We start from the raw sequence: 19,350 nt of genomic DNA, 5'->3' as shown, positions 1-19,350 counted from the left end.
ATAACGATGTAAGTGCCAGCCTCTGAGTGGGCAGACATTCTGCCACCTCTCCTTGTGACCACAGGTCTGAGAACTTGAAAAGGTATTGGTATGTTCAGAACAATGCAGGTGTGAGGGACGGCCAGGTGGCTGAGCTGTCAGTTAATTAAAAGGCTTTGGGACTGATCCCTGTTAAAAGACTTGACCAAACACATACCCAAACCTATGGACCAGCAATTTTGCTTGAGAATCAGACTATTACCTTCTCTGTCAAATTTCCAAAACATAATTTCACAGCCATTTGCTGACGCATTCCAGTGGATTTGTTCCTCCTGGCTTTTAAGTCATTTACATAAAAAGTTTTCTATTGTGTATTGTGAAGCAAAATGATTTTCTCATGATGTGGCACCTTCGAAGATTTTTTTCGTGTTATTGAAGTGTGCTATGCCAGTGACCCATGAGCAACTGCGTTTCTAAATGCTGGAAAAGTCGATTTCCCAGGTCGGTTTTGTACGCACTGCTCCATCTTCAGGCCTCAAAAGCATTCGAAATCACTTCTGGGTTTAATGACCTTTTCCAAGGAAAAATAATGAAGGTTTTTATCTGTATCATCTTGGACTTAAGCAGAAAAGCTTAGGAGCTGGATGAGTGAGGAGGAGAGAAAGTGTATTTAAAAATAAATTACCCTGTAGGCACAGCCTAGTGAGAAACAGCCTGGCATTCAGTTGATGAATCTGATTTTGCAGTACAAAAATCTAAGATTCAGAAAGCGGAATTGCTTTGCTCAAGGTCATAACAGCTATATATAGCAGAGTTGAGCCTTTAGAATCTTTCCAATTTCTTTTTATTACTCCAAGTATATATTCCTAAACAACCTTTTATTCGTTGCTGTTGGAGTTTTTGACTTTTTCTATGAGAGGCCAGATCCAAAGCCAGGTTCTGCCAATACCCAGCTGTGTGACCCTGGACAAGTTACTTAACCTCTCTCATCCTGTGTCCTTGCTAGAATCGAGGATCATTACTCTGCAGAGGGTGGTTGTGCCGGTGAGAAAGAACCGGTGCAGTGTGCCCTGCCCATGGCGGGGGCTCCCTAAATTCTGGCTGCTTCTCTCACTGCTGTAGTTCTGCAGGCCAGAAAAGCGCAAACGTCCTGCAGACGTTTCCAAGCTGCTGTCTGTGCTTCCAAAGTTGCAGTTGCATTAGGTTTCTCCCCCCCTGTTAGCAACACGCGGTCCCTTTAGGGGCAGGGCAGGCAGGCAGGCATTTGTTTTCTCACTTGAACGAAAACAACGCAACGCGATCGCCCGGCGAACCGTCGGTCCGCGCCCCCCCGGGAGGGAAGGAAGGGGGCGGCGGCGCGGGCCGAGGCCGTCGCCGCAGCCTCCCGGGCCCGGCGGCGGCCGGGGTCTCGGGCGGCTCGCGGGCGTCGGGAGCCGCGCGGGGTCCGGGCGGCCGGGCGCGCGGCGCTGATTGGCAGAGCGGGCGCCGCCGTCCAGGAAACGGCTCGGGTTTCAGCGGGGGCGTGACCCGCGGGGCGGGGGCGGCGGCGGCGGCGGCGGAGAGCGCCGCGCAGAGCCGAGCGAGCGAGCGGGCGGGCGCGGAGCGGGCGAGCGAGCGAGCGCGGCCGCCACAAAGCTCGGGCGCCGCGGGGTCTGCGCGCGGCGTAGTCGGCCCGGCGCGGCGACTCCTTCCCGGGCTGCCGGGGCCCCCCGGGCGCCCCGAGGCCGCCGCTTTTTCCCGGGCGCCCTGAGCGTTCGCGAGTTGCGAGCAAAGTTTGGTGGAGGAGACGCCGAGCCGGAGTCCTTTCTTCCCGTCGCTCCCCGAACCCGAGGGCAGCCCGGCGGGCGTCATGCCCGCGCTCCTCCGCAGCCTGGGGTGCGCCTGAAGCCTCGGAGCCTTGGCGCCGGCGAGGACCCCTCTGTGTTTGGAGCGTCCCCCGAGCTGGTCGCCTGCTCCATCCCAACCCACGCCGGGCGCGGGGACAGACCGGCCGCCGGGCAGCGTTGCCATTCAAGGTAATCGCCGTGTCGGGTGCCTCGGGGAGCCTCGCCCGCCGGCGGAGCGGGGGCCGCGGGGGCCGGGGCCGCGGGCGCGCCGCACCCCGAGCGGAGGACGCGGGGGGCACCGGCACCGCGGAGCCTGTTCCCTGTGCTCCCTTTTTGGCTGCAGAGGTGATGGGGGAGCGGGACGCGTGCTGACGGCGGCCGTTCGGGAAGGTCAGCGTTGACTCATTACCCCCATCCAGATGCTGACATCTGCCTCTGGCACTGACACCCCCTCCCTGTCAAACTCCGGCCGGCGCCGTCCCACCGGCCGGAGCGACCCTCCGACCCCAGAGCGGGCAGGCGAGCGGCGGGGCTGCCTCGCTGGCGGCTCGGCCCCACCGGTCCGGGCTTCGGAGGAGCATCTCCGGGGTGCCTCATTCCGGGGTCCGGGGAGCGCCCGCCCTGTCCCATCCAGGCCGCGCGGGGGGCCCTTTCCCGGGAGGGAGTCTCTGGATGGCGCCGGCGACCTCTCCGTCGGGCTGGCTGTGCTGGGGGGGGGGGGTGGGGGCGGGGGTGGCACCTTTGGGGAGGAGGCCGCCCCGGTCCCCCGATTTCAGAAACGGGCGCCCCTAGCCCGCTGCCACCCTCGGTGCCGGAGGGAGCGCAGCGCGCCTGGGGCTAGGGGGCGAACTGGACCGACTTTTCCTCGCTCGCCGCCTGCTCGGCCGGCAGCAGTTCGGGGATGTCGAAAGCGCAAGCGAGTTGTAACTTGCGCGCTCATTCTTTTCGGCGCCCGGGCCGCGCCGGGGAGTCCACCGCGGGCCCTGCGAGGCGCTGGCTCCCACTCCCGCGGCCACAGGGCCAGCCTCGGGGGTCCCGGCCGGGGGGCGCCGGGTTTCCGCCGCTCCCCTCCGAGCCCGCTCTGGCCAGACCTTTCTCCGGGGCCTGCCTTCCACTGGCCCGATTCAATAAAACCTACCCTTAAAAGCAAACCTGCTTTCACACTCGGGGCACCCATTATGTGTTTGGTGTGAAACGCTATCAACATTTAAAACCCCATTGTCCCTCCGGTCCCAAATCCCTGTAAATCTTCCACTGGCCGCGACTCATTTTCATCTGAAAAGCCTGTTTAGTTTGAATAGAAAAGCAATCAGGCGCCCCTCTCCCTCTCCCTGGAATGTCAATTAAAATGCAGATTTTTCTGAGCTCTTTAGCGCCCCAAGAAGGGGGAGAAAAGCTGGGTAAATGAAAGAAATCCACAGTGAAACCGAGCTGGTGGTTAGGAGTTCCCCGGAGCTGCTGCAAGTTCTCGCTGACTCGCAAGCGTTAACCAGGGGATGGATTGCGGTCCTGAGTCAGCCTGTATTTTTTTGATATTTCAGAATGTTAAGCAACCCCCACCCAGATCTGGCCCCTTGATAGCTCCCTCCATTACTTAGCTGGGAAGACCAGGGGAGCAGTAGGGAGGCTTTGAGCTGGGAGATAGGTCTGCCCCGTGGGGGTCCTGGGCATCCCAACCTTACCTGGCCCTGTTGACTTTCCTGATGTAAAATCTACCAGGAACAAAGCACCCAGGTGCTCAGCGAGATAACCAAGAAGCTCAAGTAAGGCGGGGCACTGTGTTGGTTTGCCTTCTTGAAGCCTTGGGAGGTGGGTGGGTTTGGGAATATTCTGGTAAATGGAGGAGCCCAGGACAAACCTGGCATAGGGACCACTTGCCAGCCAGGCTCTCTTGCTTGCCGCTTGGCCTGTGTTTGGGGGGCAGGTTTGTGCCGAGGTGAAAATGGACCAGGGGAGCGGGTGGCCATGAAGAGCCGTCCATCACAGGGAGGGTGACAGCACCTCTCGGCCCCGGGCTGAGAAGAGAGTTCCCTTTCAAGGGGAAAAATAAACACGCCGGGGCTTTCACTGAGGCTCAGACTCCAGGAAGGATTATGGTATTGAAGGCAGGAAGCCGGGATTGTGGCCGCCAGCGGCATGCTGGGCCTGTGTTCCCAACACCGAGCCTCGGGACCTAATTATCCTGCCTAGGAGGTCCTTCCACACTGGTGAGGAGTTGTGCAGACCTGCTGCCTTAGGCCTCCGCCTTCCAGAGATTTGGGTAGGGGGCGGCCCAGGGCCCCAGACCTGGTAATGCCTGAGAATTCAAGTTTCTGGTGCAAGCTGATGGCATGAATGAACGGTCTGAGATTTAGCTGAGGTCCCAGACCAGCTTTCTCTGCCAGGAGCAAAGGCAGCCCCTCTGGGCCTGGACAGGTGGGTATGAGGCCAGGGAGGCAGCCTGGGGGAAAGTCTATGAGGATTTGAGGTTGTTTGTGAAGTTGTGTCAGAGGCAGAAAATTCCCATGCATTCTGGAAATGCTTAGTAAATCAATGAGCGTGCTTGTGTACTTTCCTCCCCCGTGTGTAGAAATAGATATGGAGTTATCTTTTGAGGCTCTTAACTTCAAGAGGAAAGAAAAGTCAGGGGAAAAGAAAACATCCTTCAAGCAATCTGAAAATCGAGGGTGTGTTCACACGCACACGCTTTCCTTGCTTTTTGCTGTGAATCACACCGTTTCGCATGTGCTTTCTCTGCAGCAGAGAATTTCTTTTTTCCTTCTCGGGAAATGGTGTACCATTCTCTTTTCCCATTTTTAATCCTCAGTCAAGGCTGAAAGGAATAATTCTTCTGATGTAGCTTTGGAGGGGCTCAGGGCGTGTTGAAATCTGATGGTATAATTTGAAACATCGAGTTGGCATGCGAAAAGCCCAGGGCTTAGAGATTTTTATATTAAAGCTCTCACCCCCCCATCCTTAAAATGTGGCTCATTTATAGAGTTTATGGAATCTGATTGTCTCACATTTTCTCAAGTTTGTGCATTTCGGTTCCACACTTCGTGACTGAGGATAATGAACACATTTCAAGTCATTCGGAATATTTAGGCTTGGAAAGTTCTCTTTGCTTTTGGGTCAAATGGGTGAACTGAGGCAGTCAGTTGAACACCCCCTGTAACTTCTCTGAAGTTTCAGCCAATAGCTTAGTGTATTGAACGTCATTGGCCCAATCACATATCATGACAGTAATTTACACGTCACCGTCATCGTTCATAAACACCTGCATTATTCCTCAGAGTTTGCGTCTGCTCTGTTCCTTAACCTGCTCTGTGTGGGTTGAAGACATTTATGAGGCCGGGGCTGCCAGTAGTCACAGCGGAAGGGGATTCAGGCTTTGAATCTCTTTTTTGTGGATCAGCTGCTGTGAATGTATTGCAGTTCCGTTCATTCTTCGTAAGTGGCCGCCTGGAGAAAGATTGAAATACATTTCTGCACTGGGAAATGAATCCTGACAAGTGTAAACTGGTGGGGATTTTTGGTAGCCTTCCTGGGGTCCCGTGTATTTTGCTGATCTCCTTTCTTCCTAAGAACTACAGTTGAGGGTGGGGCCAGCCGCTCAGCCGCAGCCCCAGAAATAAGTCTGCGAGCAGATGCCGCCACGACCCAGCTGCCTGAAGCCCAGTTGGCCTAAGAGAAGTTAACAAGGCCGGTTATGCCAACCTGAGCATTCTTAACTCGCTTTTGTAGTTGCCCTTCAAACAAAGGTCACGTTGCTTCTGCTCTTTGAGGGCAGTCAAGGTGACCGTGGCTGGCAGAAGACAGTGCACGCTGCCCCAAAGGGGCCGCCTGGATCCCTGTCCCGTAGCTGCTCTTCTCCCTCTGTTTCTCCAAAGTATGCTTTTTAAAGATCAGCCCACCCGGCTCTGTGGACCAGGCTGGTGGAAACGCCTGGGGCTCTGAGGCGGGGCCGGACGCAAGGCATTTGCAGATCGTGAAAAGGAACCCTTGGAGCATATATTTGGGAGAGGCCAAGACACTCTTAGCCCGCTTGGGGTTTCAGCGCCTTGGCATTGGGGAGGATTTCACTGACTTCGCCGAATCTCTCTCCCCTAGAGGCTGCAGCAGCTGCAGAGACAGCAGCAGGACGAGCCGCGGCTGCTGCAGCACCTTGGCTCCGGAGCCCACCGCAGGCTGGAGGCGTCGCGGGCGGTCCATGCGCGCAGAGGTGTGCAGATGGGAGTAACGTCCACGTGCAGATATGGAAGAGCTCGGGGGATTGGCACCGCCGCGCCCGTGGTCAGCTGGGGTCGCTTCCTCTGCCTGGTCGTGGTCACCATGGCAACCCTGGCCCTGGCCCGGCCCTCCTTCAATTTAGTTGAGGATTCCACGTTAGAGCCCGAAGGTACGTTCTTTCACTTCATTCTCAGGGTACCCAAGTTTGTTTGGGGGGGGGGCGTTTGTCTAGGGGAGGCCGCAGCAAGGTCAAGGCCTGTTTTAGCATCCGCTGCCGTTGCATTGGAGGTGAGGCTCTGCAAGCCAGGAGAGTGGGCTCTCTGCTTCCCCCTCCCCGCCCCCACCCCCACGTCAGAGATCTCGAGAAGGTTGCCTGCACTGACCCTGCAGGCAGGATGGTACAGTTCGGTGGTTTCTGGGTGTGTGCGTTTCTCTGCTCTGGGCGTGAGGGAGACGGCCTGCTCTTCACCCCTCTCGGGAGGGGCCGCGTGGAGGTGAAGTCCACGTCTACAGCTTCCAGCAGGAGCGGTCTTACCGGAGGGAGAGTCTTGCTTATGATGTAAGGAATTGCTATTTTCTGACAAAAGGAGCCACTAAGGGAAATTGCCAGTATCTGAAATGCTGACATTTTATGTTCCTTGTCTAAGGAAAAAAAACAAACTTCTGAAGTTCAGCACAGAGATGTTAGGCACATTAGTGGTTTGTGGGTTTTGTGTTTTGTTTTGTTTTTTGGCCATTGTAGTTCATCATACCTCAGCAGTACATCACGGAAGCTGTAGACTGTGCTGTAGGTGAACTTGAAAGTGAAGGTACCCGGCTGTCTCCCTCATGCCTGAGAACTTCCAGACCGAACCAGGCCACACGCACTGGCATTCCAGCTTTGGAAATTTCATTTTCAAGGCATAAAGCCAGTTGGTGAACACTTCGGTGGGGCTGAATCACTCAGCGGGACAGGGTTGGAACCTTCTTCCCTGGGTCCTTCTGAGACGACGGTAGCCAAGCCTCCCCATGCTGCGGCATTGAGATCTGTCATCAGCAGGGAATATTGGGAGCTGAGTTAGTTTTTGCGTGGTAATCCGAGAATAAGACAGCAGATCCCAGCACTCATCGCCACTTAATGAACCTGTTTGCTGAGAGCCCACCTGGTGCTTGCTAAGCCTTGGGGGCCGCCGTGGTCCCCAGCGGTCTGGGGTCAGCTCAGCTGTTCTGGAAGAACACCCTGCACCGCAGGCTGGAGAGGGCCAGAGAGCCGGTTGGGACAGCACCGGAGGGAGGGCCGAGGGAGGGGGCTCCCCATGAGGCCCCGTGCAGACTGTAAGAGGATGAATAAGGGCAACTGTTTCTCTAAAACAGCTGGAGGCCTGTTTTAAGGGAGGCCGTCAGGCACCGGCCAGAGTGAGGCCGGTGCCCCGTGTCATGCAGAGGCACGGAGGCTTCGTGCAAACAGGTGCACTGACGTCGCAGTGGCCTCCGCGTCTCCGGGAGGGGAGTCTGGTGAGAGTGTGTGTCTGCGACACTTAACGGGCTCCAGCCCCGGTGATGATGGCACTGCCTCCTTGTGATCCGTGCTGTGACAGAAGCATGCATGGGATTTGCAGAGGTGATGCCCTTTTTAAAGGGCTATATGTGAGAGAAAAGGTTCCTGGCTTCTGAAAGTCATGCCTGTTCTGTGATTTTGCTAATAATTACAGTCGATGTGTTCCTAATTGCTGGTTTCCCCTGGAGTGCGCGGCTCAGCGCTCACTGACCCGCCTGAGCCGGGATTTCCTACGCGGTGAGCCCAGGAAGGGCCCAGGTTAGGGAAAAACTGTCATTTTTCATATGGACTTTCAGGGCAGCCTTATTGGGAGCATATCACAACATAGAAAGTGTAAGATGGTCTTGTAGGACTTGTTTTATCATATTTAATTACCAGAGAAAGTTTAAAATGTGCAGGAAGTAAGAGGTGGGGGCGGAGAGGGGAAGAAACTGGACAGCAGTGAGCTTACTCGCAGTGGTTCTTGTGTGAAAAACTTGTATCCAACAATGTGTGTGTTGTTGAAGGCAGGTCTTCCTAAGCTGGGGTCTGTGGATGCACTTGGGGATGGCGGAGGTGTTTGTGAATTCCCTCAACTTGTAGGAAGTACTTTGCATATGTCATTGTATGCATTTTTCTGGGTTCACAGTTCCCATGAGGTTTGCGTCCAGGATTGTGAGAGGTTTAAATGGAAGGTGCAAAGCTGCAAAGAAATGGCTTTGGAAAAGCATACAACCCCCTCCCCCCACACACCTCAGTTTCCCTTCCTGTCATCTGACGGTTTGAGAAGATGACCTCTAAGGTCTTTGTTAATGTTAAGTGGATGCTGATGTCCTCTGGAGCCTTCTGGAAACCTGCCTCAAAAGGTCGTCAGGAGATTTCAGTGTCCCTGGGAGCAGGGAGCAGTGTAGCACACGGCCCGGCATCTCGTAAGCACCCACGACCTGTTCTCTCATACGTGTTCGCGATGAGACGGGCACATGTGTCTGCTCTGTTCTGTGCTTGTTGTCTGTCACAAGGTCAGGAAACGTGGAGGATTTGGGGGATAGTGGGGAAGAACGTCGCTCTCTGATGGAGAAGGCCCTTCGGGGCTCCAGGCAGCTGTGTTTGGTTGCTGTAGGGTCTGTGCTGGCCTGTTCTGTAAGTACATGCCCTGGCCTGGTCTGTCAGTACCGTATCGACAATTGATTTGTGTTCTTTCGTTGCCAGAGTTTTGCTTTTGCGTCTGAGGTTATTAGCAAGGCAGTCCGATTCTAGATGAAGACGGAGTTACTAACTGGAAGCAGACCGACCGACTGGGACAGCTCCAGTGTAGGGCATGGTCCTGCCCAAGTTGAGGGCGAGAGGGAGGGAGGATGGATGGGTGGGTGTGTGTCTGTCAGTTCCAGTGTGTCATCTGTGGTCAGTATAACTATAGCTTTGGTTAACAGAAGTTCAACCTTAACCTTCTGTTGCATAGGCCTCATCTTGGAAGACTTCTTGGTTGTTAATTTGGAGGCTCAGATTAGATTATGTGCATTGGACTGGACCAGAGGAAGAATGTGTCTGGGCAAACTGTGACTAAGTGCCAGGAAGGAGCCTGAGACCAGAGAATCCTTTCCAATCTTCTTGGCTTTGTACAGTATTATCATATATCATCACATTGTATCATCTATCGTATATCATTTGTCTTCTGGACGCTATGAAATAGTAACAGGAGGGTTGGATCTACCCATCTGACTTAAGAAGAAAATAACCTCCAGGAGATATTAGTTAATATCCCAGGTTAAAAAAGAGTATTTTCAGTTGGTTATTTATTATTGTAGGGGAATGGCTGAAGGCTATAAGCTCAGCTATTGACTCAAAGGGGGCTAGTCCTCAATGCCAAGTACTGTTCTGTTGATTACTATTCTAATTATTTAAAGTATAATCAAGCTTGATTATCCTGGGGAGGAGGTGACTCTTTTCAAGTTTTTTTCTGACGTTTTGTCACCTACTCTGGTTAATTAAGTCATTGTTGACATTAATGATATCTTTGTTTACACCTTCCCAGTAGGAGCTAAAATAAAAGGGCTTTTCCAGCCCTAAACCCCTAATTACTTTCCCACCCTCCACAAAGTGTGATTCTGAAAAGCGACAACCTGGGAAGAAAGCAGTTTGCATTTTTTTTAAACCAATGTTTTGAGTAACCTTTTTTTAAATTTAAAAAAAAATTTTTGAGACAGAGACAGAGCACGAGTAGGGGACGGGCAGAGAGAGAGGGAGACACAGAATCTGAAACAGGCTCCAGGCTCTGAGCTGTCAGCGCAGAGCCGGACGCGGGGCTCGAACCCACAAACCATGTGATCATGACCTGAGCCGAAGTCGGATGCTTAACTGACTGAGCCACCCAGGCGGCCCTTGAGCAACCTTCTAAGAGGTGATGCTGTCCGGGACCAATGTAGGGAGTTGGTCCCAGACTCAATAGCAGATCAGTGAATGAAGGATGCACATGGAAGTCAGATTTTTCCAGCATGGTTTAATTCCTTTGTTACAAGTATTGTAAATGCCATAATGTCAGCCATACGCATTTAATTGCAAGTTAAAAGAAAAAAAGAATATATCCGCATACCAAGAGTGAATGATTTCAAATAATCTTCTGTTTTGTATTATCTGCATCTTTGTTCCTCAATACGAGTGTTAATATTTAAGAGTTGACTGAACTCGAGAGTTAGCTTAGGAACAAGGACTTATTCCTGGTCTATTCAACCAAATGCAGGCTTATGCGGTTAAATACACAATGAAGTACACATTCTTTATTAGCATATAAAGTATTTCACAATTCGTAGACAAAGAATCGGGCTAAACATTACTTGGAGAGCAAAAATCGGGCAGGCCGAGTGAATTGGTGTTTGTGTAACTCTCCATCCTCGCCCCCTCTGATCCGAATACAGTGTGTGTGTGTTTTGCCTGTTTGTTTTAGCCAGTCAAGACGCTGAGGACTTTCTAGGGGACAAGCCAACCAAAAGTGGTTCTTTCAAGTCCTTCTGACCCATTTGAGGGTGAGAATTCAGATAACCAGAGCAATCCAATATGAGATGTTTCCAATATTGGACCTAATGAATAATTACGTGGTTATGAAATACCTAGGGTAGTGTTTAAACAGGAAAAGTCTTGCTCAATGTTCACATTCTCACCAAAAAGTATCTGGTAGCCCTTCAGCATGCAGTCTGTTGTTTGGTTGTTTGCTTTATCCAGGGTGGTTGTTAAAAGGCAACCACCCTTTTTCATCGGAGTCTGGCTTAATTTTCCATTGCCACGAACGCCGTGTGATTGTGCTCTTTCAAGGAGACTGTGGGAAATTGGTTTTGGGGCGCCAGGTAGGAAATGCAGCTGATCTGCTCCTTTCCCACTTGGATTCGTAGCACGGTGACTGGCCTTGGCAGGCAGTTCAGAAATTATTTTTTTAAAAGTTTCTCAGGCCATCCCACCAAGGATTCCGGACCAGTGGGTTTTATGCCACTGTGCAGAAATGCCCGGGGTCTTTATCGTTTGTGTTCCTTAAGGAATAAATGACTTTAGCCTTAGGTTTTGTATTCTTTCTGTCCATTTGCCATATGGGCTTTGTGGTATTTCCCAGCTTCCCTGTGCCCCATATGCTTCCGACTTGCCTTTTTAGCATGGTTCCTTTTAACCGATGGTGACTGTGTTCAAGGCTGTATGGGCTGAACCTTCGGCCTTAGCTGAAGAGCTGTTAATATTTCAGCATCATTGTATCTAAGGTGAACAAACCCTAAAAACATAGTTTTGACTTGTTAGAGGCTGTTGGACGTGAGATTTTATTATGTAAAAAAATTTTTTTCCTTTTTTTTTTTTTTTTTAAAGTTTATTTTGAGGGAGAGCTATTGAGCTTGAGCAGGGGAGGGGCAGAGAGAGGCAGAGACAGAATCCCAAGCAGGCCCCATGCTGTCACCGAAGAGCCTGATGGGGCGCTCGAACTCGTGAACCGCGAGATCATGACCTGAGCTGAGATCAAGAGTTGGACACTTAACTGACTGACCCAGGCACCCCAAGATTTGTTTTTTTAATTTTTATTTACTTCTTTATTTTTTTTTAAAGTAAGCTCTGCATCCAACGTGAGTCTTGAACTCATGACCCCAAGATCAAAAGTCACATGGTCTACAGACTGAGCCCACTTAAGGGCCTTGGACTTGAGATTTTTAAAGCTACGTAGAACTCATGTTCCATTTCGAGGAAAACGTTTATCACACAAAGCTTAAGGCTTTCTGGCAGCCATCACATCCACAGACTGGCCACCTCCTTCCTGCTTACCTAGGTAGACAGACTTACAATGACCCAGCTGGTTCAGCTCTGGCCTTCTCGAATTAGGGAATGTATAAAGAGGAGGCAAGAAAAGGAGCCGGAGGCCAGGCTCTTTAAAGAAGTCTGGTTGACCAAGCTGCTGGCCACTTGACTGTAATGATTCTGTATGTCTTGCAGAAGCCACCTTCTGCAATTAACAAAGATAACACTTTTTGCAAGTTTCCCACCCCCCTCTTTCTTGCTCTGAACTGTGACTGCCACTCTTGAAAAGCGCATGATAGACGGGTGCCTGGTGGCCTGCTCGGTTGCTCAAGCCTCTGACTCTTAATTCTGGCTCAGGTCAAGATCTCATGGTTGGTGGGATCAAGCCCCACATCGGTCTCTGCTCTGACAGCACGGAACCTACTTGAGATTCTCTGTCCGTCTCCTCTGCCCCTCTCCTACTCATGCTCCCCTCCTCAAAATAAATAATAAACATTTTTTAAAGATGCCTTTTTAAAAGGGAATGATAGAAAGTCCAAAATGGTAGCCACATCAATGGTATGTGGTGCTTACGAGCTTTCATGGGGTTCATTTATAGGATTTCAAGTTTTTACTGCTTCTATATTCATACAAAAGGATATTTCAACATTAGGACAGACTGTGGTTGTCCTTGAAGGGTGTGTGTCCTGTAAAAGCTGTAGGTTTTCAGTAATTTTGGTTTTGGGAAACTTGCGCCGTGATGGAGTTGTGAGACGTTGGGTGTGAACTGTTGTCATTTATTCTACTTTGGAATACGTAAGTAATTACGCCCCGTTCTGGACTTTTGCCACTTCATGTGAATATTGAGAATTTCAGATTCTTTTTGTACTGAGTCAGGGAGCTAAGATGTGGAATAGTCTTTCCTTTAACCCCTTGTCCAACTAGAGAATGGTAAATTCCAAGTCCTGGGCGGATGGAATGCACATATATGGAATTTCAGGTTATGGTGAACGTGTTTTATGAGGAGGTCAAAACCCAGCTTAGAAGGAAAGTTCTGATATATTTAGGATTGAGGACAAGGGACGTATTTATTTGTATGATTTATAGATCACCTTTCCTGGAAAAGAAAGAACTTCATTCTGGGCTCTGACACCGACCAACTCTACATAAATTGTCATGGTCATTTCCTCCCCCTAGAACCCCTCCTTTGTCCTTATATGTGGTCTCTTTTTACACATGACTGTTCACTGTTAAGGTTTTCCATTCCTGACCAGTCATAATGTTTTAAAAATATATCGACATCATAAAGGCCAGTTTTGTGTGTTGGGTGGGGAGCAGGGTGGGAGGGGCTATAAAATGAAAATAAAGATCTCAGCGGTGACAAGTTTAGGGTTTAAGCTTTTTTGAAAACCCTCAAATTTCAGATTCTTAGTTGACAGTGAGATTGCCCTTTAGGAAGGAGTGTGGCTGCCTGTAAAGGCCTCCCTCCTTGTCCGCCATGAATCCTGGGTTTCCGCCGAACGTGTGGCATTCTTGGCTGATAGAGGCAGGTGCACAGTTGAATCTGTATCCTAAACGTTTTAGACGTTTCAAACTTAAAATCACACAAATCTTGAAAAGACCAAATATCCCCTAAAAAAGTAACTTGAATCTTTATCTGAACCCGTAAAAATGAGATAATTTTTAATGTTTATTTATTTTTGAGAGAGGGAGCATGAGCAGGCGAGGGGCAGAGAGAGAGAAGAAGACAGGATTTGAAGTGGGCTCTGGGCTGAGAGCAGAGAGCCTGATGTGGGGCTCAAACCCACAAACTGAGGGATCATGACCTGAGCCAGAGTCAGACGCTTAGCCACCCAGGCGCTCTGAATAAAGTAATTTTGAATGGCATGTGATGTGCTGTCTCGGGACAGACTCACAGAAGGAACTTGGCCTTGGGATTAGGCAAGTCCGACTTGAATCACTGCCCTGACTTGAATCACTGCCCTATCTATTGGTGCTGTGACTTTGGATAAGGTTGATAATCTCTTTGAGACTGCCTTTCTTTATCTGAAACAGGGCTGATAATATATATGTGAAGGGGGGGGGGGATGTGAATATGAAGCCATGGGTGTAGAGCTCTCTCCCCATTCCCATCCCTACTTCCTTGTCAGCGTAAAAACCTGATACAGGATTTAAAACCCATATTTCAGGGGAACCTGGGTGGCTCAGTCGGTTAAGTATCCGACTCTTGATCTCAGCTTAGGTCTTGATCTCAGGGTTGTGAGTTCAAGCCCTGCATTGGGCTCTTGTGGGTGTGAACCCACCTTAAAAAAAAAAAAAAGATAACCAACATTTCAGGTATATTTACCCTACAATGTACAACTATAGATCTTCAGATGAGAGGCGTTTACGTTAACAAAGAGTGCTGTAGGCCCTGTTCATCCAGCCCTCTTTATTGTCTTGAGCCTTTTTGTAAGTTTAGACTTAAGAAATGTGATCATCTTGCTGCGTGCAGTCCAAATGGTTCAGGGCTGACCTATTTTCCCCGTTGAAAAAATTCGGTCGCAGCTTTGTGATAATTGTAGGACACGCACTTCATGGAGAGCAATATATTTTGGCAGGGAAGGAGTTTTCTGTTTGAGGCTTCCAAAGGATTGCCGTTAGGCCCTGTGAAGAAGGATGCAGACAGGGCGGGGGTGGGATGCAGTGCAGCATGCTCTGCTTCTGTCCAGGCCAGTGAGGAGCAAGTTAGGGTGCTCCCTGCCAAGTTTGCCTTTAGTGACCCCCTTGGGCAGCCTGCTGGGTGTTCCCACGTGCACAGGTAGCTGGGCTTCCAGAATTTATGGAAGGGAAAGAAATTGTTAGGGACCCACCCTCGGGGGTGGGGGGAGCCAAGCAATTGTTTGCATGTTACACCCCTGTGGGGTTGCTTGATTGGACCAGCGGGCTGTGAGGGGGCATGGCCAGCGTGGATGTGTGCTTGGATTCATAGTTTTGTAGCCAGTTCCTTGACAGGGTGAGGATGAAGATGATAGTGGTAACTTTCATTACCATTTGTTGAGTGCTTGCCCTGTGTCAGACACCGCTCCGGACACCTTGACATATATCATCTCTAATCTTTTTTTCCCGTGTTTTATTGAGATGTGATAGACTTACAGCACGGCGCAAGTATAAGGTATACGGCAGGATGATTTGATTTACGTAGATCAGGAAATGATTATCATGCGAAGTTTAATACCCACCACCTCCTACAGATGCAAAAAAAAAAAATGACAAAGGAAAAATATTTTTCCTTGTGATGAGAACTCTTAGGATCTATTCCCTGGAAAACTTTCACATATACCACACAGGCATGGTGATTATAGTCATCATGTTGTGAATTGCATCCCTAGAACTGTTTTTTTTTTAATTAAGTTTATTTATTTATTTTGAGAGACAGAGAGAGAGCGTGAGTAGGGGAGGGGCAGAGAGAGAGAGGGAGAGAGGAAGAGAGGGAATCCCAAGCAGTTGCTCAGCATGGGCCCCAACGTGGGGTTCGATTTCACCACTATGAGATCATGACCTGAGCCGAAATCAAGAATCAGATGCTTAACTGAGCCACCTGGGTGCCCCAGCCTAGTACTTGTTTATGTCACCACAAAAAGAAGTTTGTGCTTTTTGATCACCTTCCTGCATCTCCCCTCCCTCCATCCCTAATCTTAATAATCCAGCTGACCCCCAGGTAGTCAAGTTCCCATTTTAATGGACGAGACTCTTGCCTGAGACCCTTGGAGATGAAATGTTTCCTCCAAGACTCCACAGTGGGCGTGGGCCCCATCCTTTGGGTGAATTTATTGTTATAACAAAGATTTATCAGTTGATCCCTTTTTTTTTCCCTGAGCTGGAAGGTCCTGTGTGGCATATGGTATAATGGCCCCATCATTCTTTCCTAAATATGTCATTTGACTATTAAACATGTAAGGACGCTGCTGATTGAGTCTCTCTCTTCCCCACCTACCCACACCTATTTTCCTAAAGCTATTTGAAGAAAAGTCATGGGCAGTAAAACCACTCCAATAATTACCACTTGGTGATTCTCCTCGAATGGCCTCCGGTGATAGGCAGCTTCTTAGAAGTAGCCAACCCTTTTGCTGCCCAGGAGACTGGAGGGAGATGGCCTTGAGTTCCAGTTGGTGACCCAGGCTAAGTCACGGCAGGAGTTAGGGCAGGCGGGGCTGGCTGGCCTGGTATTTGCCCATTTGCTCAGAAGCAAACTCAACGGAGCAGGAGCGGGGCCATCCCGATTTTCCTTGTCCCAGATGCTTCTGGCCCTTCGCCCTGGCACTGCTAAGTGGTTGTCACTTTAATAGTTCGTCAGACTTTTCTTCAGCATGTCTGATTTTCAGTTGGGTCAAGGCCTGCCTGAGCAGACGGTTGTACCTGGGGCTCCTACCACCTAGTCCTGGAAATGACAGATCACTGCCTGGCCCTTTACGATGTCCGGGACAAAAGTGGGGAACAGAGAAAACATCTTAAGAATGGAAGGGCAGAAGCAACAATCCCCACACCTCCTCGTGACTAGGAGGGGGCGTCCTAAGGGGAAGAGGAAGCTGGGGGAGTAGAGCCATTTTGAAAGCAAATGAAGTTTATTTTGAGTGGTTAAAAAAAAAAAAAGGTGGTTTCTGAGTGGAGCTTGCTAGACGTGGAGGTAATAGGGGCTGGTTTAGTCCACTGGACTTTGCACTGAACTTGCACGGAGAATGCAGAACGCCCGGGGTCGCAGGTGTTAAGAAGCGGTGGGGGGGGGGGGGGGGGGGGGGGGGGGGGGGGGGGGGGGGGGGGGGGGGGGGGGGGGGGGGGGGGGCTCAGTGTTGGAGAGAAGGTGTCGAATGCCTGGCCAGAGGAGACCCTACAACTTCCCCTCTTAGCCTTGCAGCCCTGGGGGAGGGCGGGTGGGGGTGGCGTGGACAAAACTGCCGGAGCTTGGCGGAGGCGGCAGGTCATCAGCATACTTTTCAGACCGTGGCATAATTGTTTGGCTTCTGTGACTTTGTTCCCCCTGTTATTTTTTTGATGTTTATTTATTTTTGAGGTGGGGGGGGCAGAAAAAGAGGGAGACACAGAATCCGAAGCAGACTCGAGGCTCTGAGCTGTCAGCACAGAGCCCGATGCGGGACTCGAACTTACAAACCGTGAGATCATTACCTGAGCCGAAGTCGGATGCTTAACCGACTGAGCCACCCAGACGCTCCCCCAGAAATATTTTTTGAAACCCTACTGTGTGCTAAGTTCTGTGGGGAAAAAAAGGCAAGCCAACAACAGCCTCAAGTCCTGTTGAATGGGCGGGGGGGAGGGGCATAGATCTTTGTCAAATAACCCAAAACCAGGCCCCATCCAGTCCTGGGTGCAGGTGCTTTGGAGAAGAAGCACGGCAGGTCTCAGGGATTCAGGAACCCCGAGGAAGCCAGGGTGAGGCTTGTAGGAGGCAGGAGAAGTAGGCTAGTCAGGCGGGGGACCTGTGGGCTCCCTTGAGGACTTTTCTGGGCACTCCCAACTATGTGGCTCCCCGAGGCTGCGTTTCTCAAGGAGGTGAGCACCCACCTTGATTCTTCAGCAGATCCTTGCCCTCCCACCCCCCCATCGGCCTCAGTCACTACCAGCCTCCTGTGCTGGCCAGCTCATTCCCTGCCCAGTTTGGGGATTATCCAGGGCTTGGCACCTCCGCCGTCAGGTTCCACCTGTTGCCGAAAGGGGCCCACCTTCATAGGTAAGGCCTGTGAACAGGTGGTCAGGGGTAGCTCTCAGCCACCTACCTCCTTGACGAGTCTCTTTCCTGGAGCTGCAGTTTCTTACCAGGCTAACTAACATGGAGGCAGGGAGGCCGGGTGGAGGGCAGGGGAGCCCGGTGGAGCTGGCCTGGGTAGTGAACACTGATGGTGGGGCCTCACCCGCCGACCTGGGCATTTACATAAGGCTCCCTCCTCTCCCCAGAGCAGGGCGGGGCACAGTCTGCTATAAATAGGGCAGGTGAGGCCAAGATGCTTGGGGGCCCCCTCCTGAGATGAGCTTGCTCTGATGGGTTTTGAAAGGGGCTGGGCTCTGTGTGGAGAAGTGGAAACTCTTCAAAGTTTGCTTTCCAAAAGGTTTGACCTCTATGCAGAGCCACGGCGGAGGGCCTAGGAGAGAGGGAGCCCTGGCGGCAACCTTCCAGGTTTGGAATCTTCCCGATCGAACGTGGTTTCAGCCCTGGGGTACAGGATTCCCCATGAGGGACTTTTTCTTTTTTCTGTAAACCACTGGAGAAAAGCGATCCCGTGGTGAGGGGCGAGCGCCAGCTGGGGACGGGGCCCCACCCGCCGCCGAGGCTCCCTGCCCCTGCTGACTTTAGGGGAAACCCCTCCAAGAGGTCATTCCGCCCCAGCTGCTTGCTAAAGACCCCTCGGGCTATGAATCTGTGCCTTCAGCCCGAACAGGGTTTCTGCACCAGGCTGGCCCGAACTTGCTGAGGCCGGAGTTGCCAGATCAAACTATTCAAATGAGGAGGGCCATCTGTTTCCCCGTTTCCAGCTGCTAGCCCTTCATTTGTAAATGGCCGGGATGCTGCTGGGTGGTGGGGGGCCCGGTCCTGGGACACAGCTGCGGACTCTGAACAAGTGTTGGAACTGGGGTCCTGCTGCGAGAAGAAAGGTCCAGCCCTTTAAGTAAACTTGCTCCGAGGGGCGGGACTTGAAGAGCAGGCGTGCCCTTGTCCTCAGGGACTAGCTCTTACCCCGCCCCCTTTTCCTTTTCTTTTGTCCCTGGGGCGCTTTAAAAATACTCACTTATTCCCAAAGTACTTCCCGAGGGCAGGGCTGGGGGGGGGGAATGTCACACAGGCTTGTGACACCATCTGACCTTTAGGGGACTTGCAGGGTACACGTACCCACTTACATGTACTGTGGACTGTTTGTCTCTGTCTGTCGGGCGGGGGTGGTGAGCTGGTCCTGGAAGCAGGTTCCAGGAGCCAGGGGTAACCCTAAGTGTGGAGCCGTGATCGTCCCTGAAAACTTGCTTCTGGAATGTAGTCGCAGTGCTGGCTTGGGGGCACGCTCTCTGGAAAGCAGGCCAATTACCCCTTTGCGGTAACAGGCTCCTGAAGCTTGGGTGCCCTGCAGGGCGCAGGTTGGGCCCCTTGCCAGAGGGGTTTGGTGTGCAGGGTTCCTCCCGGCATGCTGTGGGTTGTGACAAGGCATCTGGTCCAGGAAACTCCGCTGGGGTGTCTGTGGCCTGCATGTAAATATCTGGTACCCCTGATTTGCTGGGTAGGTGAACAGTAGATGCTGTTTTAATAAGCCGAGACCTCTTCTCTCGCTAAAGTCATCACACAGGTGTCTTTGGCATTGATAACAACTCCCCCTCCCAAGAACCTTGAATGTTTAGTTCCATTTGCGAACATTCCAGAAATCCACACTTAGGTAACTTACATAGATACGACCTGACAGATTTGTGCATTTGAAAGAAAACTTTGTTTTAAAGTCTGAGGAATGCAAATCAGCCTTCCCACGGGGGTGGGGAAAGCAATCTGCTGACCCCTAAGGATCCAGTGACAACCCACACACTGGAGCCCAGGCCCGCCCTGAC

The 19,350-nt window shown here is 51.4% G+C and overlaps 1 protein-coding gene across 11 annotated transcripts in view; it reads left to right on the top strand.

The window, feature by feature from the left end:
- The first annotated feature begins 1,653 nt into the window (after positions 1-1,653).
- FGFR2 (fibroblast growth factor receptor 2) overlaps positions 1,654-19,350 on the top strand; it is a 109,051-nt gene continuing 91,354 nt past the window's right edge. For 2 of the 11 annotated variants that reach the window (XM_039250476.1, XM_039250465.1), the window contains exons 1-2: positions 4,119-4,220; positions 5,895-6,183. In XM_039250476.1, coding sequence (XP_039106407.1) covers positions 6,015-6,183 — 169 coding nt within the window. In that variant the 5' untranslated portion in view covers positions 4,119-4,220; positions 5,895-6,014. Of the gene's footprint in view, positions 1,995-4,075; positions 4,221-5,894; positions 6,184-19,350 lie in introns of those variants that run through there. The other 9 variants (XM_039250475.1, XM_039250473.1, XM_039250474.1 and 6 more) reach the window with 7 other exon arrangements.

This window comes from Hyaena hyaena, unplaced genomic scaffold (assembly GCF_003009895.1).
Source record: "Hyaena hyaena isolate Hyena2069 unplaced genomic scaffold, ASM300989v1 scaffold_367, whole genome shotgun sequence".
NCBI classification, from domain to species: domain Eukaryota; kingdom Metazoa; phylum Chordata; class Mammalia; order Carnivora; family Hyaenidae; genus Hyaena; species Hyaena hyaena.
The sequence above is the reverse complement of the archived record's forward strand: the minus strand, read 5'-3'. Positions and strand labels throughout refer to the sequence as shown.